General features: G+C 39.7%; 2 protein-coding genes across 3 annotated transcripts in view; one reads left to right on the top strand and one right to left on the bottom strand.

Annotated features, from left to right (window-relative positions):
• Positions 1–18,200, top strand: part of LOC108140864 (protein folded gastrulation) — a 33,203-nt gene extending 15,003 nt beyond the window's left edge. Inside the window, exons 1-2 of one of the 2 annotated variants that reach the window (XM_017263855.2) lie at positions 7,010–7,263; positions 14,941–18,200. In XM_017263855.2, the coding sequence (XP_017119344.1) occupies positions 14,975–17,305 (2,331 nt within the window). In that variant the 5' untranslated portion in view covers positions 7,010–7,263; positions 14,941–14,974 and the 3' untranslated portion in view covers positions 17,306–18,200. Of the gene's footprint in view, positions 1–7,009; positions 7,264–14,940 lie in introns of those variants that run through there. The other variant, XM_017263854.2, reaches the window with a different exon arrangement.
• Positions 1–23,178, bottom strand: part of LOC108140862 (chaoptin) — a 169,526-nt gene that overhangs the window by 45,252 nt on the left and 101,096 nt on the right. Inside the window, 1 exon segment of the mRNA XM_041710734.1 lies at positions 11,138–11,161. The gene's annotated coding sequence lies outside the window, so the exon portion shown is untranslated.

Here is a 23,178-nt window from a genome sequence, read left to right as displayed (position 1 = left end):
TGCTTTTGCCGCCTGTTTTTACCGCAAATGTGCCGCGCAATATGCAAATTGATTTGCCGAACAATTCATTTGAAAATGCGTTGTATAAGCCGCAAAGCTGCTGCAGCCCGCAAAACACAAAACACAGAACACAGAACAAAACAGCGGCCGGAATCGAACTGAACCGAAAACCCCAAAAGCTGAATGGCAATTGCCAAAAATGTTTGCGAAAAGCGCGGCAAAAAGTTGTTGGTCAATTGAAAATGTTACAAACAGATCAGGATGCTTTTTGATAATTAAAATACTTTTTTCTACCTCTTTGTATCTGTAAAATCAGACCTATTATTTGTGTAATTTATTGTGTTCAGAAAAAGGGTCTCTCTCATTCTGGAAAGGCATCGGTCTTGTCTATATTCATTTTTCTTACATTTTTAAATGGATTTATATTTATTTATCCTTTTTTACATATTTAATAACTATGTTTTTATTTGTATATGTGTTTGCATTTTTGTATGATTTTGCAACTCTTTAACTGCATCAACATAAATAAATAGAAAGAAACTGTAAAGCTATATTCGGTTTTATTTTGTTCCATACATTTTTTAGTTAATCTTAATAGTTTCATTATATAAAATAAGTCTTGAATGCTATTTAAATTGAGTAAACATTTATAAATCCTAAAAATAAACTAAATTTAATTTATAAACCGAATAATAATAAAGAAATACATATATTTTTTACGTAAAAAACGTGAAACCAATTCAATCTTCTTCCAATCCGCCCGCCAAGTCATTCAACGGTATTATTAATTAAAGCCTCACAGGCGGTGTACAAAAATGGAATTCCTTGAAGAACCGCCATTAATTACAAGAATTACAATTTTAAAATTCAAATTAAATAAGAGTCGTTAAAACCACGCTCTTCAGACCGGTTCAAACCGATAACCTTTAGGATTGTCATGCAATCGAGGGTCTTTCCACTGCGATTTGCATTCAATTGAGAATATTCACGAACCGGTTCAATTGCGCCATCCTCACCCCTTTTCTTCAGGCGGTACGCAATTGAAAATATCCACAATATCCAAACAAACGGTCCGAGTACCGTTTCAAAATCTGTTTTTCCATTCAGCTCACATGGCCAGTTAATTTGGCAATTTTTCTATGTTTACACGACGTCGCCCACGAAGGCAAAAGGCGAAAAAACCAAAAAAGCCGAAAATTCAAACAATGAAATATGGCACAAATAAAGGTTTGGCCTTGAATTGTGCGCCACATACGCGAAAAGAAACACAAATCAACGACGTAAATAAATAATAAACAATTGTTTTCTCTTTTTCCCTTTTTTTTTCACCCTTCCTCGATTTTTTTTTTTTTTTTTATTTCGCTGTTGATTGGCCCCTCACGAACTCTGCAGTGTGCTCATTGGGCGTTACATAAATAAAAAAATAAAAAACCTACAACTAAAATGCCAACACAATTGATAAAACTGCAACAAGCGTTGTTCATAAAACATCGCATTAAATTAAATTCCCTTTCGGACTTTCGTTTCGGTATCATTCCGGTCATTTCCATTCCGATCGAACGGTTGCCAATAGTTTGCATATTTCATAAAGCCATTCGAAGGCTATTTCAATTAGCTGATTTCGAGCTTTGACTATGCGGTGGCATAGTTTAGGTTTTGAATTTTTCCCGGCACATTTCATTTCGATTCCTAGAAACCGACGCATTACTTAGTAATTATGAAAAGGGGTATGCGTTATTTAAATATATATATATTTTTTTTGTCGAATTTGGAAAGGTGTATTCAAAGAAGATTTCAAAACCACTGTCCAAGAAAAGGAATTTTTCTTGTCTATAAGTATTTGAAAATTCAGAAAGAATTCTAACTCAGAAGTAATGATTTAAGAACCAACAACACATGCTTAAAGTTTTATTTACTAACTGTATGTATTGTGACTTTCTGTACGATTGAAAGATATACGGTTGATATCTGCTTTAAATTGCACGGCAGTTATCGTCTTAACGGTCATTTCCCCACACTAAAATAACAATATTTTAAAATTTTACAGTACTAATTCATTTAAACGACCTACTATTGTCGAAATCGAATTGAAAGCATAAAATTTTGGCAATCATCTGTAAAGCAGTGAGTAATCTATGCCGCATGTGTTTTTTTGGCAGTAATGTGAGCTGTTTTAGCATCAACGGTTTTCCAAAAGGCTCATATTGCTGTACTATTTCCGAAAAAAAAGTGCAGTCAGTTGAATTTTGGGCAAATGCCATAAGCGTATAAGTCGATCAAGAATTTTTATTTATGACGCATGTGTGTTTTTGGCAGTACTGTGAGCTGTTTTAGTACCAGCGATTTTCCTAAAGGCTCATATTGCTGTACTATGTATTTCCGGAAAAAAAATGCATTTAGCAATTTTAGTTCCTTTTTTTTATAATTTTCAATTTTACACATAAAATTGGTGTTAAATTAAGTTATCAATTATTTCACTAGCTGAAATAATATTGTTCACAGTTCCCAATACCACATATTATTGTGTTCAAGACCCTGACTTCTGGTAAAAGTCCCAGAGTTAAGAGAATGTGCTCGGTGCTTACAATTGGTTCAGTTTTAATGCGTTGTGTTTTGACGTTTTGCGATTATTGAAACTACATCTACTAATTGGTCTGGCCGGACTGGTCTGGTATTTTATGTGGCCATTCGTCACGCCGCCACAGAGATAGAGGGTGATGATTGATTCCGCTTGGCCGTTTGTCATTGAGGGTTCAGCATTTAAGTTTTGTTTTTTTTTTTTTTTATTTGAGGCGAAACAAGGAAGCCCATTGTGCGGCACAGTGGTTGCAACACACACACCATGCAGACGTGCAATGTCAATGACAAGTTTCAGACCTTCTGACCTTAGCCACTTTTTTTGTGGAACACGAAAATCCCCAGCGGACCCTATCGATGCTTATCGTGTTTGCGTTCGCGTTTGCGTTTGCGTTTGCGTTTGCGTTCTCCTTCCCGGTTCTCTGACTCACTGGCAATTAGGGGGCCCCCGCAACCGATACTTTTTACGATACCCCGGCGATCCCAGCCGATTCCAGCCGATACCATCCGTTCCGATTCGTTTCGTCGTGGCAATTGTTCTTTGATTGCACTGAAAAAAAGTTCGCGAATCGCACTCCACAAAAGCCCAACGAACTTTGGTTTTAATGAGTTTTGGGAAATATAAAGTTGGGTTCTGTAGATTATTTTAAGTTTTGTAAAGTGTACAGTAAATTTCATTTTATTATGTTCATATAAAGTGCAAAAGTGTATACATTTTTAATGTTAAGCTTTTAATTGTGCAAAACATTAAATTTTTAATATTTTTAGGCTTTTTCTCTGGCATTTTAAATTAATTTAATTATTTGGGCTTTAAGCAATCATTACTTTTTTGAGTTTTGTAGCTAAGAAGTCATGTATTTATAGCCGCAAAATCAATTTAAATGTACCAATTCACTGCTATTTATTTTCAAGTCCGCAGTGTTTATGTTTTATTGGTAAATGTAATAAGTCTTTAAAATAAGAACTAACAACAACAAAATTAGCTTTGATTTTTTGATCACAGCTTATAAATATAACGGTTCTTGGTTATAACAACAGAGTAAGGGTGCTGTGTTGGAAAAGTTTAATTAATTTTTATATACTATTGTTATTTACGAATTTATGCGCTAAAGAACTTTATTCTACTCAGAGCCTAGAATTTTTGTTGTGTTTTCTTGTTCTGTATTTGGCTTGTGTGTGCATTGTATTCGAGTAAAAAGTGTAAATACTAAAATGGAACAGTTTGAATACCGGTGCTCGGTTGTTTTCCCAGTGTTATGTTTGTTTCACATGCACTTGCTGCTGCTTCTGTTTGCCGCATTTTCAGTTCTTTCTGTTATTTGTGCATTGTCTGATGTCGGCCGACTGTAGTCATACCTATCGGAATCTGAATCTGTATCTGTGGCTGTTTGTCTATATATCCATAGAACTTGGCCAGACAATGGCTGTCACTAGAGCATGGCTTTTTGATAAGCCACATCCAACGCAAGATAGCCATGGACATAGATATCGAGATATCGGGATATGGAGATTGTATGAACACGGTCGCTGGGTTTCTTGGTCGACGATCGCCGCTGATCTTGTAATTGTAGCCCATCGACGGCCGCGGAGACGCTGATGTCGGCATTCATGAACGGCGTTAATTGAATTGCAAACACTGGTTTATTTTTATACCCTTGCAGAGGGTATTATAATTTCAGTCAGAAGTTTGCAACGCAGTGAAGGAGACGTTTCCGACCCTATAAAGTATATATATTCTTGATCAGCATCACTAGTAGAGTCGATCTAGCCATGTCCGTCTGTCCGTCCGTCTGTCCGTCTGTCCGTCCGTCTGTCCGTCTGTCCGTCTGTCCGTCCGTTTATATGCAAACTAGTCTCTCAGTTTTAAAGCTATCTGCATGAAACTTTCCCAAAAGTTGTCTTTCTATTGCAGGTAGTATATAAGTCGGAACGAGCCGGATCGGACGACTATAGCATATAGCTTCCATAGGAACAATCGGAAAAATAAATGAAAAAAAATTATAACTTTGCTGTTTTTTAATTTTTTGTTTAGTTCTTCGACATATAGCAATGGTTAAATAATTCAGAATTATGGTTTAAACTTCATCAAAATCGGACGACTATAGCATATAGCTCCCATAGGAACAATCGGAAAAATAATTGAAAAAAAATTATAACTTTTCTGTTTTTTATTTTTTGTTTTGTTCTTCGACATAAAGCAATGGTTAAATATTTCAGAATTATGGTTAAAATTTCATCAAAATCGGACGACTATAGCATATAGCTCCCATAGGAACAATCGGAAAAATAATTGAAAAAAAATTATAACTTTGGTGTTTTTTAATTTTTTGTTTAGTTCTTCGACATATAGCAATGGTTAAATATTTCAGAATTATGGTTAAAATTTCATCAAAATCGGACGACCATAGCATATAGCTCCCATAGGAACAATCGGAAAAATAATTGAAAAAAATTATAACTTTTCTGTTTTTTAATTTTTTGTTCAGTTCTTCGACATATAGCAATGGTTAAATTTTTCAGAATTATGGTTTATATTTTACCAAAATCGTACGACTATATCATATAGCTCCCATACAAATAATAAAAATATATAAAAGAACAATCAAATAATTAAGCTGCAAATCGTCATAGCTTCAATGTTTTTAAACATATACGCAAGTAAATCATAATTTTAATGTTTTCAAAAATATTTAATTCTTGCGATAGCTGCAAGGGTATATGAACTTCGGCTTGCCGAAGTTTGCTTTCTTTCTTGTTTTCATTCATTTTCATTTTTATATTGCGGTGCCAAGGCGAAAGCTTCGAAATCGAAGTGGCTGTTCACTTTCGACGAGCAGCGGCGAAAAGAATCCAACTGCTGCCAAGAGAGATTGTTCGATTGGACTCAGGGGATCGAGTTTCAACAGGGGTTTTGGCAGGGGGAATCAGGTGTCGACGGCTATATTCGTTGACCTAGGTTGCGGGTTTATTTGCTTTGTTTTTTGATTTCTTGGGACCAACACTTTCCGGAATTGATGCAGTAGAGTAAAGAGCTTTATGTGATTTAATAAATATATATTTAAAATAATAGGAATTTTTATTATATCTCTATTTCTCTTATTTTTTACCACGAAAATCTCACCTGCTGCCCCTGTTGATTGGTGATCAGATAAGCTAATTGTAAAAAAAACCTTATTGTAAAACTTGACTTGTTGGCATATATTTCAATCGACAATCAGTAATATAAATAAATAAATATTCAATTGTGGCTACTCATTGCTGTTTTTGTTCAACTTGGACCTTTGTATATGTTGCCGTTTTTTGCATTTAATAAATAATTTTAATGAAAAAGTCGTTTGCACTGAACAGGGCCTAAAAATAAATAGTCTAGTGCCTTTTTATTAGTTTTAAAAAGGCTGCCTAATATAAAAAGCCTCAGTCGTTCATATTTACATTGTGGGTTTGGCCCTTGTGTTTGTAAAACTTTTAATTACATTTTTAATAAAATTTAATAAAATTAAATTAAATACTTGTTAGTTTCAAAGACTACATTTGATATGCTTACATGAGATATTTAGTTGTAGTTGTGCATAAATATTTCACTAAATTGATTTAAAAGAAATTACTTAGCCTTGCAATTTAAAAAAATACCTAACCCCCAACCCAATGGATTTCCATGTGTGTGCATATTTGTTCGCCGCCTTCACCGATAATGAATCCATTATTTTGCCGACTCTCACCTTGGTTGCGTCATATCACTCGGTCCGTTATCAGGAATCCATCCGCCTTGACCGGAGGAGAAGAAAAGAAAAAAGCAGCGGGGAGTCGGTGAAGGAGAGACTGCATTTTCAGGGCCAAGTTTGTGTATCGTTCGCGTGTTTGCCGCTATCAGCAGAAGATACATTGCGGATGCAGATACATTGGCGCTCGCCTCGCAAGGACGTTGCTATCCATCGATCCCTATCTCGCTCTGGCCAAAGATAATATCTCAAGGCTGATCGCCAGGTAGATGTGGAGGTGAGATGGGAGATGGGAAATGCGAGATACGAGATACGAGTTGCAGCTACCTATCTACCTGTCCTCAGGATCAAAACAAACAAGTGTAGCAAGAGATTTACCGCCAAATCGCAAGAGCATGAAGATACAGATACTTGTTCGGCCGCAGATACAGATACAGATACAGCTACAGTCACAGATACAGATACAGATACATATACAGATGCAGATAGAGATACTTTCCCATAGCGGGTTCTGGCCTCTTTGGTTCTTTATATTGCGTAAGTTTATCTACAGCATGCTCTTGGTATTTCTCACACATGAATATCGTTGTATCTCCGTATCTCATTATCTTTGTATCTTTGTATCTTTGCATCTGCTGTGTGCGCTCACTGCTCTCGGCTAAGATTTTGTTTTGGTTTCTCTGTGATTTTTCCTGTATTTTCCACTCAGTCTGTATTCAGATCTCCAGCTATACAAGTCGCTCCAAAAACAAAACAAAAAACTAGAAAATCTTTTGCTAAAATTCTGGTCTCAGTGCGTTCTTTGTTTTTTTTTTTTTTTTTAAGTGAAACCTTGTGAATGGCACGACCACAAAACCAACCAAAACTTATTAGAATATTCTAAAAACAGAAAAAATAATTATATTTTGTTATCCAAGACCCAACAAACGTTTTCCCTTAAGTGTTGTGCAGAAATCACTAATAAAACGTGAGTAAAACGAAGGGCAAAAGTGCGGAAAATCATGCATCATCTTTAGTAACCATTGGTTTTTGTTTACTTTTTCGCAAGGAAAATAGGGTTTGTAAGTACAAAGAGTCTACGATAAAGACAAGAATTTGTTACATGGAAATCTTCCACAAAAACTCTTTGCGTCATTCGAAGAGGGGACCTAAATTATAGCCACAGCCCCGCCTCCCCAAAAATCGACAGTAAAACGATTCATATATCAGACTTAGACGAGGGCAACAAATTAGACTCACTCACGATATTTGGTAGCCTCTAATCGCTACTTATGCTAATGTCCCGTCCCATTTTTCGGAGGGGGCGGCAGATTATGTCGTTGGGCAATGTAAAGACACTGTGGGAAAAATCCATAACTTCGACATACTTTCGGGGATTCTTCGCACTGTCCTCCAGCAGCCGTCAATGATTTGTAAGAGCTTTAAGAGATTAAATATCTCCCAGGGGAATGTGTAAATCAAGTATTTCTGTTCCCCCCAAAGAATTTACAATTGTGAAATACATTTTAAGGCAAATGATTAAGCTAAACAGAGCTCATATCAGAACATGATAAGGGCAAGAGTCGATACTTGAGAATTTTTAATTGATAAACCTATAAATTGTATCCAAAATAAAGCCATAATCCTTAATCCACATTAAGTTGTAAATTTGTATTTTAAAATAATAGTAGAAGTGCACTTTATTCATTTGTTGATTTGTTTGTCCTATAGTATATTTTGATGCCTTTTGATGGCTATAATTTGCTAACAGATGTTTTTTTTTTTAAATCCATCAACTAGATTAGTCTTTTTATGTTTGTGGCCAAGTTATATTATTCTATTCATCGCTCATCGACTGGTTAATTTTCAATATTGCTGCTCGTTTGTTTACTTTTATTTTGTTGTCTTATTTACTTCTTTTGGGGCTTTTCATTTTATTGGGCTCAAGTTTCGTGCCTGGCTTGTCGTTCTGGGGGCTTTGTGTCGTGCTCTGGCCTAAGTGCCACCGAAAAGTAAATCGATTCGAGTGCGAATGCGTTTTTATGAATTCGGCACGCGTCTGCGTGCGCATTTCATTCAGTCAGTGGCGTGTTTGTGGCCTGTGCCAAGGCGTACAACCGAACCCATCGGGGCACCACCGATTTTACTATAACTCGAAGACCGAATGGCCGCACCCACAACACCACCACCACCAGCCAAAATACAGAACACAAGTTAAAACCCAAAAGGGAGAAGGAGGAAAACACAGGCCACACGACTCTTGTCGTAAACAATTTTCGGCTGGACGATTGCGATCGTCGATCGTTGATCGTCGATCGTTAATGGTTAATTGTCGATCCGAGCGCGTGTGCCCCAAATTGGATTTGTTTTTCGGCCTAAGAATTGCATTTGCCATGTGATACAACTGATACAATTTGGTTTGGCAACTGCGAACTGATCCGATCCTGACCCTTTGCGGCCACCTGCTGCGTTTAATTTAATTCGATTCTATTCGATTCGATTTTCCACTCGCCGTGTGGTAATTGAAAACTAATTGCGTTTCTCACGCCCGATTTTTACACGCATTTCGTTTTTCGGTTCGTTTGGAAATCAATTTACGACTTGAATAGTTTAATAGTTTATGATGGGGGAAGAAAAGCCCATAAACATGTTGGGAAAATTGGCGTGTGATTTGTTTGAGCACGTATGTATTTCCCGGCCGATGATGAGACTGCAATGGACTTTTCATTTGCAAACGATGAGGGGCAGATGCAAAATGAGATCTGAATTTGCATTTGAACAAACGCCATCGATTGTCTGCGGATTCTGATGCATTTACATCAAGTATATGATGTCGGAATGCTGATTTTGTGGCAGCGATAGGGCCCAGTGATCTCATGCGAATGCATTCAGCCAACTTTGAGCCAACTTCTTTACAGTTTTCAGAGCTCAAATTCGAATCCAAGTTAACTGTAACGGTTTTCAAGTGCCTTGTCGTCAAGCGACAAAGAAGAAATAAAAACAAAAAACTGAGAAAACTGAGAAAACAATAGCCGCAGTAACGAGAAAACCTGTCCGTTGCTTTGGGCCACCTTTTGGCAGCCCAGCCAAGTCATCAGGCGACTGAGTGATTGTCCATGCACTGAGAGAAAAACACGATTCCCACAGAGCGTGACTTGTAACAAACACACTTCTGGGCACTAGAAATTTCGGAATTTTTGTATGTCTTCTTAAATTGTAAAGAAAGTGCCCAAATGAATAGACATTGCTTAGTTTACAACAACCATTAATGTTTTTATTTTGTATATTAAACAAGGATTTGCTATTTTAAAGTCTCTAACTCTAATTTTAAATGTTTAGATCCAAAACATTTAAATTACAAATTACATTTTTTTTTATAAAATTGCCAATAATGTATTTATTGAACTTATCTTAAAGTAATGTTCACACTATAAAAAAAATGATATTTTGCTGCAAACCGGGTTTGTAACAACTCAGAATAGTTAAATAGAAGATCGATTTCTCTCAAGAACTCAACATTTTGTTAGTTTAAAACAACCGATTCAAATATCAGAGTCCCTGGCATTTAAACGCTACTTAGTTTAGTTCGTTTTTTATACAGAATTGCGTTTTGTTATTATTTTGTTCTGTTGTTTTTAAAAGCAACGCTCAATTTACTACATAGAGTTTTTTGGATCACATTTGTTGTTTTTTTTTTTTTTTTTTTATAGATAATGACTTTTCTGAGTGTATTTGGAGCATTTAAGACGGCAGTTAAGCGGCAATAAAAACTAAATGACACCACTGCGAACCACTTTGTGCTGCTCTTGTTGCTGTTGCTGTTGCTGCCGTTGATGTTGCTGCTGTTGCTGCCGTTGATGTTGCTGCTGTTGCTGTTGCTGCTTTGCATGTTGCTGCTGTGACCACTTGTTGCGCATCAGCAACATCAACGGCTGCAAAGTCATCGGTAACTTGGCAATAGCAGCCACATGTGCTTCACTTCGGCTCAATTCGTTACGTTTCAGTTTTGCATTTTCAATTTTTAACCAGCCACCGAAAATGTGGCGAAGAAAACCGAACTCGAAAACTGGTACTAGTTGACACTGTGAAAATGTAAAAAGTGGCCACATGTGTGGGCAATGGCACACTGAGTGATACAAATACGAGTAGAGATACAGATACAGATACAAATAGTTGGTTGGCCATATACATTCGGAATTGTATAATTCTTGGCCAGACATTGGCACAGTCGCCTGCATAATAAGGCCTTCTAATGGTCGCATTTGCACACATTTTTGTGGCCCGTGCGTCGGCGAGTATCTATCTATCTATCTATCTATCTATCTGTCTGAAAAGTATCTGCTGGATGGCCGCACTTGCGGCTAATTGAACTACTTTCAGCAATGGCCAATTGAATGCCCAGATGTTTTTCCAGCCCCTCTATGGGCCATTAGCTATGCTATTATACGCCAAAGTGTGAGGGATGGGGTTTTCGATGAGATCACAAATGATGCAATTGACCTGTCAGTTAACGGGCTTTTATGCCCGGTACTTTATAAATTATTCATCAAGTTACAGAGGAAAATGTTCAGCGAAGAAAATATTTTTAGCCAGTGACTATTTAAAGAGATTTCAGCTGGTGGAGCATTAAATTAATGCAGCTTTAAGGTACTGAGATTCAACTTTCTTAGGTATTTCCTTCACCCAATCACAATAGTTTAATGTATTACCTCCATAAGCTATTCATCTAGTAACTTGATTCAAAACAGAGTTCACAAGTCTGATAATTGTATATGTAATATAATATTAATGCTAATTAGTTTGATTTTAGCAATAAGCCCAAATTATTATTGAAGGTAATGTTTTTGTCATGGTTTACTTACTTTTACATTTAGGCAGTCATCAACCTGAAAATACAAAATAAATGGAAAGGTATTAAAAGAGTATTTGGGTATACAAATTAAAGCTATTTTTCGCCATTATTAAAATGTTTGAACTATAAACTAAAATTTATTTGGATAATTTAAACGGTCCACAATACACTATATAACTTTAGGCTGTGACATATGCGGAATCTCGTTAAGCCAGAGCAAGTGTAGATGGAAAATATATTGAGATAAAAGGCTGTAGCAGGAAAATCGTGTTCAAATGAATGAGGGGACAGGACCTGTGCCTCGATAAAGCCAAAATCTGAGGACTCCAGTGCACGCACCGAGGACTCCGGTAACGTAGCTGCGGGAAATCCAGGCTGACTGTGCGTGTTTGCCAGGATACGGGAACTCGGGATACAAACTGCGGAGCACAGAGCACAGAGCACTGAATACGGTATACGGAATACGGAATGCGGGATTGAATCATTGAATCGAATTGAATACGTGACGGCACGAAGCACCCAACACCGAATTCTACGTGTTGCTGTTTTATATTAGCAAGATGTCAATGCGTGTTTGCGGAATTATGTACAAACAGCAGGCACATACACATACACATACACATACACAAACACATACACATCCATATCCACATGCCAAAATGTCCTGTTCCCTGTTTCTTGTTCTTTTTTTATATCTATCTCTATGTCCATGTCTATCTCTATCTCTATCTGTATCTCCATCTTTATCTCCATGTCCGCGTTAAAGGCATCAAATGTTGTCCAAATCAACAAACAGCGAAAAAAAAGAGCAAGGAAACAGGAGCTGAGGAGAGCTCCACCGAAAATTGACATCAGTTGCTGATTTTTAATTAAAAATTTGCGACGTGTGAAGTTGATTTCAATTTGGGCCCCGCCAAACTGACAGATGAACTGATATAGGAAGCTCAACTGGGTGCCAATGGGAAGCCGAAGTCCCCACCCTGGATATTCCGATGGTGTTTAGGACAGGACATGGGCGATGGAATAATGGAATAGACTGATAGAATGATGGAATGATGTCCGACCCATTACGTCCGTTCGTTTGTTGACCACAGAGGAAGGGGCTTTTCGATCCGATTCTCCGAGCGGTAGCAGCAGTTTAGGGGCTTTTTTGGTGAACTGCAGTAGGGTGGGCAAAGGGGAAGGCAGTTTTTAGAAAGGTTTTTACGGGACTCTCGTGGCTGAAATAACAGTTGATGGCTGGTGACGGCCCGGAACAGCAGTCATCACATGTCCGCCGAGGGCCAGGACATGAATGGTGGATTCCATGGGTTGCTGGGCTCCCTTTCCCGGCGGCTTCATAAATATAGATTAGCAAATCGAGGCAGGATATAGAGTGGCTGGGCCAGTGATGGGATAAGCCAGGCAAATGTGCATTTGTGCATCAAGCGGATCGAATACGATTGCCGATTGCAGCAGTAGAAAAATGAGGTAATTAATTTTCGGTAATTAAAAGTAACACAAAACTATTCTTGATAAAATTATATTAAATATGGAGCCTTTTTTTAAGTGTAAATGTTATTAAGCGACAATTAGTTAGGAATCATTTAAAATAAGATTATAAAAGATATAAGAGATACAAGAGGGGCATTGATTGTTTCCTATACTTCCTTACCTAATCTTTTACACACGAAATTCGATTTTTTTTTTAATTGGGTCACTATTTTGAGAGATGTGTGGCTTTATTCTGAAATAGTTTTTTACCTCCGCCCCCCTAGGCACGATATCTACTCATGTGCCAGGTGCGATCTCCCGCAACTTCTCTTCCTCAAGTGCTGCAGGTGTCAAAGTCATTGCTTTATATAATACCGTTACCGTTGTGACATTAACCTTATCGGGCAGGTCCAACAACACCACACAAGCACACACCACACACACACACACTACTATCTGTACTAGGTACTTGACATTCAGACACACGGGCCTCGAAAAAAAAGAAGAGATGATGAGAGTTCCGCTGCGGTCGGCTTTTACGACCGATACGCGACCCAGAGACAGCGATACACACGCACTTTCCGATTCCAAAAGGGCTATTAACAAGTAATAATGACAACAACAACAGCAACAACAGCAATAGCGACAGCAACAGAAACAGCAGCAACATCAACAGGAGCGGCAGCCAGAACCATAAACTTGAGTGCAACAGTTAGAAAAGTCGCGGTCGCAGTGCCACACACTTGAACTCATAAATTCTGAGAACCCCACGATAACCTACATATTTATATGTACTATATACACTCACATGCGTGTCCCCCTATCGCTGTCCCGCTTTAACCGCTTCCCTCTCGCTCCCTCTCCCGCCGTGTGGTATAAGTGGGCATTTGTGCGTGCCGCTGACGGTCGATTTGGATTTCGACGTGTGCGCTTAAGGCAGGCGAAGCAGCAGCAACAATATAATTTGGCAGTATGATAATGATCCCGAAAAAATCTCCAAAAATTGCAATCACAACAGAAGCAACATTTTATATATGAAACATGTATAAAAATACGAGCAGCAAAAGCTATTTTATTTATTGTTTACCTCAAATATTACCAGCAACAGTGAGAAATGCAGCAACTCTGCAAAAATGGCACAAATAAGTCTTTGGAAATTGTAGCAACAATATCAGCAACAACAAACAAAAAAGGAATAGCGAAAACAGCAACAACATAAGCAACAACACCAGGAAAAACAGCAGCAATATGGCCAGAAACAGCAGCAATATGCTCAACAACTGCAGCGCAAACAGTAGCAACAACATACACAGCAACATCACCTACAACAGCAGCAACATCAGGAACGATAATGGCAGCGACAACAGCAGCAACAAGTAGTTGCAGTTGCTGCTATTATTATTATTATTATTGTTGCTATTGCTGTTGATTATGACAACACCGATGAGTGATGTGCGATGTGATCTGGTGCCGTCTTTGTGTGTGCGAGTGGAGCCGTTGATATAACCATTAAAGCGACGGCCAAGCTCACAATCACTGTGCGAAGCCGCCTGCAACTTCGTCTTCATCTTTGAATCCAAAACCTCCTCAAAATACAGTGGTTGGGCAGAGAAAAAAGGGAAAAAAGGGAATTTAAAATTAGAGAGAGGTGAAAAAAAAATTTGATTAAAAAAAAAATTTGATTATCTATATAAATATTATATATTAAATATTAGAATAAAAAAAATACTTTATATTAATATTTGTATATATTTATTTAATAGTAATATATACATTTCTAGTTGCACTAAAAGTTTTTAGTGACCATATAATGACCAGTACTGTCTACTCAATTCCAAAATCGATCATGATCTATCATAAATAGATAACAAATCTGTTGTAGAATTCTAATTCAAATGGTTTAAAACAGTGTCAAGTGCAGAGAAAGGTTTTAAATCTTTTCTGTGCGTATTTTAAAACAATACGTCTCATGCATTTCTACCGTTTTGGTTTTACTGATATGTCTAATATCTATATGGACCATTTATATGGTCTTGTTTACCCATTTGTCCCACCGTATTGCACCGCTTTGTGTGCGGCCACAGAACCGGTATTTGTTGTTGATCCCTCGACCACAGAGAACGCAGTGGGTGGTTGGGGTAACGGGTGATGGGCTGATGGGTTGATGGGCTGATGGGATGATGGGATGATGGGTGACCCGGACAGAGGAACAGCTGCTGGGGCACAAAGGGCATTGTTGGCGGTGCCCCATCCCGTGCCCCTTTATTCTTTTTCTTTTTTTTTCTGCCCCGTCACCGACTTAGTTACTCATTGCTGACCCGTTTTCTTGTACTTTTCCAGCGCTTGGCAGGAATAAGCGATCGATTCCGGAGCAATGGCACCGCCCCACTGCCTGCTGGCGGTCCTGGCGCTGACGGTCTTCCTGGGTGCCAACAACGGCCTGCCGATCACCTCGCGACCCATCGAGGGCAACGTGCAGCGGATGGTGTGGGAGGATTGGGTCAGCCTGGACCCCGAGCAGCGAAATCTCACCAAGGAGAAGAAGGTGACGGCCAAGTCGATATTCACGCTGCCCTTTCGCCACTGTCCGCCGGGTCACACGCTGTACAACCAGCTCTGCATACCGCAGTCCAACATCGATCCCACGGACCTCATCAAACAGGAACTAATACTGGCCGGCTCCTCGAACGGCAATCCCCCACCGCCGCCCATCGGCGACTATGACTATGGCGACGACATGGAGAGCGAGGAGATCGTCTACGATCTATCTGTCATACCAACTGCCATGCAGGATAATGTGGCGCCCAACGCAGGACCAGAGGATCAGGCGCTGCCCAGCGAGGATGCACCCCTCAAGTTCAATATATTCGAGAAGAAATTCCCCACGGGCACGGGCTCGGCCACGGGCACGGTTGAGCCCGAGGAGCTGCCACTGCCGCCGGACATGGTGGCAGCAACACATGCAAGTAGCAGCAGCAGCATCAACAGTTCAGCAGCGACATCTACCAGCACGACGGCAACAACAACCACGACGACAGCCGCCCCTGAGGGCAATGCTGCCGGCAATCGCATTGCTGGGGGGGATTTGCAGGCTGCTCCCAGCAATGCGCTGTCCACAACGACAACAGTGGCCCACGGCAACAGCAACACCAGCAACGCCAGCAACACCAGCGATTTTGGCCAAGTGGAGGCCATTGTGTTGCCGGCGGGTCAGGCGCAGGATGGCTCTGTGCAGCTGGTGACCAGTTCGCTCACCGATGATCCCGATGACTCATTTACCACGGCGAACGCCAATGCCAATGCGAATGCGGAGGCCGATCTGGCCCAGCTGCTCAAGGTCGACGCCTTTCTGCCGGCCTACGATGGCAGCATTGAGCTGCTGCCGCCACTTTTCAGTCACCGTAAGGTGGCGCCGCCTCTCACTGCCGACCAGGATGCAAAGCCCAAGCAGACGGATGAGACAGCCGAAGAGCTGCAGGAGGAGGAGCAGGAGGAGGAGACCACCACTGATATAGTGCCAAGTGAAGAGGGGGAGTTGGAGGAGGAGGAGGAGGAGGAGTACACCACAGAGACGGCAACAACCATAACAGACGACACAACGGTTGCGGAGGCGTCAATGGATACATCTCCTCCTGCCACCACCACCACCACCAGCACCACCAGCACCACCAGCACCAGCACCAGCACCACCTCCACCTTCAGCTCCAGCCAAACATCACCACATCCGCAAGAAGAACCCGAGATAGATGAACGTGAAAATCGCCTGGTCTTGATAAAATCGAAAGTGCAACCGGTTCAGCTGACGACAACAACAACAGCGGCAACAGCAACAGCAACAGCAACATCAGCAGCCACAACTGCAGCTGATTCGAGCTCCACTGACCGGTTTCATTATCAGCATTTTGTCGAAGATGTTGCTGCTAGCAGCACAACAGCAACACCAGAGCTCAGCAGCAGCAATAGCAGCAGCAGCAGCAGCACTGCCAGCGAACCGATCGAGCAGAATGATATGCCGGCGAGTGACAATGACAATTTAATGACAAATACAATTGGTGGCCAGGGTGAGGAGGATGATGCAGTGGTACGTAAAGCCACCAGCTCCAGTGAAATGAATGCCCAACAGGAATTGCGGCTCATCAACGAGCTGGTAAAGGGCAAGCAGCGAAAGCAGCAACAGCAACAACAACAGCAACAACAACAGCAACTCAGGCCAACTAGCACAGAAGCAACGTCAACTGAGAAGGCAACCTACCCAAATTGGTCAAAGGTGATGCCGCAATTAGGCCGATATACAAGTGAAGCGGAAACAACCACAGAGACAGCAGCAACATCGAGCCAGGCTAATGAGAGCAGCTCGACGACAGCAGCAGCAGCAGCATCAGCAGCATCAGCAGCATCAGCAGCAACAGCAACAAATCATTTGAGTATTACTAATCGTAGCAATAGAAATAGTAAAATAATTAGAGTAGAACAGTTGGCTGAAGAGCCAGCAGCAGTAGTAACATCAGCAACATTAGCAACATCTCCCAGCAGCAGCAGCAACCCAGATGGCTACACGCCCTTTTGGTGGCTTCCGAGCATTGGTTGGCATGTAGATCGCCAAGTGGATCGCAATGGAGAGGATCAGTCACTGTTGCTGCGGTTCTTCAGCACATTTCGCGGCAGCAACACGCCAGCAGCAGCAGCAGCAGCAACTCGCCGCTAACAGCAGCATCAGCAGCAAATTAGAATCACGGCAGCAACTCCTGGCTCTTGCGAGCGCTTAGAGCCACAGGATGTCGCTGGATGTCGCTGGATGTCTCGTGTAGTCTAGTGTAACTTAGTGTCGTGTCAGCAACAGCGTTTCAATTGCGTGTTGAAGTTTGTTCACAGTTGTCTCACCCTTGCACTCAGCCCTTGTCAGAGTAAATATTTATTGTCTTTTAATGTTTTAATCAAATGCCAAATTGTAAATAGCATATCTGAGAGAAACACACTACTTAGCAACAACTTTTGCCCATTGCCCTTCTTATTTTTTCTTCTCTTCTTTTTTTTTGCCCTGGCATTATATTATACCATACCTTATACCTTATTTTTTGTGTTATTTAAACTGCTTTCTTTTTTTAAGTTGTTGATTTAATTTTAGGGGGACCTTTTTTTATATTACAATAGTTTTATATGTGCGTGCTGCTGTCGTTGTTGCGAACCTTAGCAATATTTAATTGTGATTATTTAGGCTTACGAATTGATTGTTAGACTTAGGTAAATGTATTTGTATACCCTGAATCTTTTGATTTACATTTTTTTTTATTTAACTCCAGTCGAACTTGCACAACTCAAAGTCTTTTGGCAATTTAACGCTGAAAGTCTCGACTTATGGAAGTTCGACTGTAACATTATCTCTATTATAATATTACCTAATGTAAACCCGAAGCATTTGTTGTAGCTGTCTCTGTGTATATAGTGCAAAGGCCATTCAAATCGAAGCATTTTCAAACGCATCCACTGAAACAACACGAGTATATATCCTTAGCGTGTAAGTTGAATAGTTATGCTAACCACTGTAAACAGAAATCAAAACTAAAGCCGAAAATATAGTGTAATGCATGTATATAGTTATAGAAGAGGTGTTTCGATCCATTTACTCAACCCAAAACGAAACGAAACGAATCGAATCAGGCACCAACATGTTTTTGTCAATTGAAATTCAACCAACAACCAAAGTTCTAAAGAAAAACGAATGCGAAAATGCAAAAATGCAAAAACCGAGTCTTTTTTAATTCGGGCAAGGACTTCCCCACGATTTGATGGCTGGCCAAAAGTCTGCGGTAAGTATCGCACCATGAATTCGGTGTGATTATGCGGGATTAGGCGGCCAACTTCGAGAAGAGCTTCGGGCGAAACGCATTCAACCGTAATGCCAACTGCCACGCGACTGCAACTCATGAAGATTCCTTCGTCATTCCCCTCCCTCAAAAGTCTGGCCGAAAGTCGGGTATTTGGACCATCGCACTGCAAATTGGCAAAAGAACAAAGGCACAGACCAAAAATCAGCTGGCAGATCGACAGGTGGACAGATGGAAGGACGGATGGTTTTGATGGCTTTCGGTGGCAACTGGCATAAAGGATTGTCGAAGAGAGTTATTTGCGCCCTGCACCGAGAGAAATAAATAATTGTTTCCACATTTTCAAATTACTTATAATTTTCAATTAATAATTGTTTGTAAAGTTACAATCTTTTTAACTGACAATACCTAGGATTTTATATTTGTAAAGCAATGCTAAGATTTGTTTTATGTAAATTTAAAATTCAAAAAAATATTTTAATTAAATGGCTCTTTGACGTAGTTTTATTTGCACTTTTTTTGCAGTTTTTAATGCCGATTTATTGGTTATCACATTGTGATTTTGTTTAGCACACAATCTTGAAACGTAGTTACTATCAGTGCAGCGAAAGGCAAAAAAAGCGCGGCTTGGCGAACGATAGCTGCCAGTCCGCGACGAATCCATTCTGGAATCGAATAAAAGGGCGGCCGAAAATTCGAAAGATGGAAACAAAATCAGCTACAGGAAGTCCTCGCTCACAGGCTCTGTGGGGATGGGAGAGGAGGGGGGTAAACACACACACACACACTTATAGACTGCGAAGTGACTAACAAAATATGTAAAAATATCTGCCAAAATATGGCGTTGTAGTTGTGAGAGGCCCGCCGTCTGTTTGCCGAAAGAAATGGCATTAGGAAAATTTAGACTTTTCCCAGCAGTTCCAAAACTTCCTTCCCCCCTTTTATTTTTTTTTCGTCAGTCTCTTGTCGAGAAATGTCCTTGGCAAACATATGCAGACGGCATGTTAACATGGCGAATAAAATCATGTGTGCCAGCATCTGTGTGTTTGCCTAACGAGCTGCATTAGTCGCTGATTGCAGCAGCTGAGCTGAGCTGACTGTGGATACAGATGCAGATGCAGAAGCAGATGGAGATGCGGTGGCATCTTGTTTCCGGCCCACTAACACCTGCCTTCGCTAGAAATTTAAATCGCAATGTTACCCGCACTCCACACCACATGCACGCCATCTGTGGGCAAGTGGCGGAACGCAGTTTGGGCTTGGTTTTTTCTGCTGCATACTTTTAGGCAATTGATAGAGGTAACATTTTTCATTTCAAACAAAAATTGTTTTTCACTATTGAATATAGGTACTTTCTAGCTAAAGGACTTGTTTTAAATTGTCGAGAAACCAGCGTTTTATTAATGTAATTTATAATAAATTAAGTGCTATACACAAAACTAAACAGCAAAAAAGCCACTCAGACCATTTATAATTTGAATGAGAACCATGCATCTTTGGCAATAAATGGTGAAATGGAAATCAAGATGGCTTGGTCCATAAAACTCTTAACAACTGTAAAATGCTTGCCATACCCTTGAAAAAATAGAAAAGGGGATGTGAAAATGGGCTTAGATGTGTATGGGTGTGTGTCTTTTGTAAGCCTGTCGATGCACAGTGGTCAGCGAAATTAAATTTTTCTGTCAAAAACATGTTTTATTTTATATTTGTCCAAGTGTTTACATCATTGAAGCTTAAGTTTTATACAATATTTGGTTAGGCTTTGTAAAATCAAGCTGATAATGTCCTATACAAAAATTGTAAACATTAAATAAAAAAAAATATTAAATACAATAAATTGTAGTCACTTTTGTTCGAGTTCGGATTCGTGAACACCGACATTTGAAATCTTTAAGTGTGGGTATATCTCTAGCCAATTTATTCTGGTACCTACTGGTACGTTATAATAAAAGTTTTCTTTTAACAAATTAAAAATAAATAAGAAGAACCAATTTTTAACATTAGTTTGTTATATCAAAAAAATCCAATTATTTTGTTTATGTAGGTTTCAAAATGTGTTTTCACTTTAAATTGAAATAAAAAACGAACTTTATGGCCCACTGTGCTATGGTAAAAGGAAACTTCTGTTTATTTAAATATTAAGTACAAGTGCACACACAATCACACAGACACTTAAACGCTTGCAAGCTGTGTCTGTCTGTGTGCGTTCTTATCTGTGTTTGCATAAAATATAAATGAAACGGCGCCTAATGCTTTGAAATACAAAGTTTCAATGTGTTGTGCAGTATTTTAGTTTTCAATGCCTGAGCTTTTATGCAAAGTAAACAAACCACTCACACAACCGGCCATACACATACGCGTAAACACACATACAGTGGTGGAAAAAATACTAAATGCTTCTCAGTGCCTTCATTTAATATAAAACTTTTAATTTAACTTTCACCATTTCTTTTATAATATTCTACTTGTGGCTAATGAGTGTTCACTTAATAACTTTTAAACGGATCAACTAGTTAAGTTTATACTGAACTATCTATTTTTATAGTTAAGTGTCTGAAGTTTCAATAAATAGCTTTTGTTTAGATATTTATATTGTATTTTAAATACAATTTATTTATAAATAAGATTTATGGACATGGAAAACAATTTTTTAGGAATATCAATAAGGTTTCAATACATTTGAAATAAAAAAAAAAATTAAATTTTTAGAAGTTCCTAAAATGTATTCCCCAACTGTTGGATCAAAAACACATCCATGCCTTCAATGTTTTTCAGTGTACATACATATTTGTGTTTGTATTTACCAGTTGAAGCATTAGCCATTGTCTGCTTAACAAACCAGCCAACAAGAGCCCACAAACCAGCCACGCCCACTTTTTGCCCTCTCCTTTTAGGCCCCCTCCCTTCCCCTTACCCCTCTTATCTCCCTTAGCCACCTTGGCCCCCTTTTAAGCCACCCATGGCCACTGAACTGAAGCATCACAATCTGCTCAATGAATCTCAATAAGTTTGTCATGGCTCTACGGCTAATGCATGTGAGTGTGATTGCGATTGTGAGTGTGTGATTGCCAGTGGGTGTGGGTGCTGGTGTGCGAATGTGCCAGTGTGAGTGCGTAACTGTGTTTGCATTCGTGTGCGTGTGCTAAATCAAGCGGTAATTGGTTCTTCGGCTGCCATTTCCACTGCCAACTGTTCGTCCTTGCCGTTGTTTATATAATTGAAACTAACACAACTAAAGTGCAAAAGCTTTCTGATTATGGGGATTTGCGCCTGCCACAAAATGAGGCAAGTGCCGACCCCCCTTCCCCCCTTGCCCCTTCCACCTTACCCCAAGCCAGGTCTTCTGCCGGAGGCAATCGCTCGAGGGGAGCGGTAAGAATGGGTTCAGTCCTCCGGGACAGTGGGTTGCTTTTAGGTAATTTCCTGATTAGAATAAAACTGTATTCGCGAATATCGTGAAATTTAATCATTCGGAGGATAACAGATTTCCGGAGAAAATATTTTCTTTACAATTGCGGTTTATTTTTAGGAGGCGGTTAAGTCCCAAAAACTAGTTTTACATAAAAGAGATTTGAAAGTGCGGACTTTTTACTTTTTAAAGTTTCTCCCAAGTTATTTAAAAAGTTATTAACAATGCCAAAATTCGTGGAATATAATATTTTGAAAAATAGAAAACTGTTTTGCGACAATTAAAAAATAAAGCTCAAGCGCTGTTAGTATGAAAAATGTAAATAAACCTTTTAAGACGTTTCTACTGAAATGAATCAAATGTTAAATTAAGCAGGATTTTGTTTTAATTTCAAAAAATGTTTAAACGAGTTTTATAAAAAAATTAATTAAGTTATATATACTTTAGAAGCAATTTATATTTAATAGATCAATGAGCCGCCATGAAAAAAATATCGTTGTTCACGCAACAAACTAATACCATTTATTCCCACTGTGCGGCAACCATAAAAGCCAAGATTTGAGGGCGTGTGTGCTTGATTACTGGCGTAAGCTCGTGTGCGTTTGCTTACTTAAGCTGCTGTTAACTTAAGTATAACAATGATAAGGATAACGTCGGGCATTCTGCTACCTGCTCCTGTTTGCAACCGCCACTCCACTCCACTCCACTCCGTTCCTTTCTCCGACTGCTAACACGTGTTTGCACCTTATTTATTTGCCACTTTGCCTCCGCTTCCGCTTCCATTGGGCATTTCAGTTAAGTAATTGGAATGGCTAAGATTGGGCTTTAGTGCCAGTTGCCACTCTTTGTATATCCCCTGTATCTGCCTAAGCCCTTAGTCAGCTCATTACCCAAATGCTTACCGATCATTCGGCCAAAATTCGAGTGTTCGTTCGCCCTCGAACTGCATCTCAATTAGTGGCAACAAATGTGAATTGCATTTTAATGCGAAGCATAATTCTGAAACTGCTCTGTTCGGTTCACTTTGAAAATTACCACAATCTGGGTTTTGGGGCTTGGGACTTGGGACTTGGGACTCGGCAGAGTTCAGTTCACAATGGGCCATCGGGGATTTTCGTGGGCGAAAAGCGGGAAATACTGAGCCTAGCTGTCATCAATTAACCCATGGCGTCAACCATTAAGCGTGCCTCACAATGCGATGACGAGTCATGAATCATTGCAGCCCTCAGATCAAGATTACACTGCTGCTGTCATTATCTCTGATTCCCGCGACTGCTCGGCTACACTGAGCGAACTTGTTCAACCATAGTTCATTAAGCAAAATTTGGAGTTCATGGGTTAAAG

Source organism: Drosophila elegans, unplaced genomic scaffold, assembly GCF_018152505.1.
Source record: "Drosophila elegans isolate 14027-0461.03 unplaced genomic scaffold, ASM1815250v1 contig_149, whole genome shotgun sequence".
Classification (NCBI taxonomy): domain Eukaryota; kingdom Metazoa; phylum Arthropoda; class Insecta; order Diptera; family Drosophilidae; genus Drosophila; species Drosophila elegans.
This window is presented reverse-complemented; position numbering and strand designations above follow the sequence as displayed.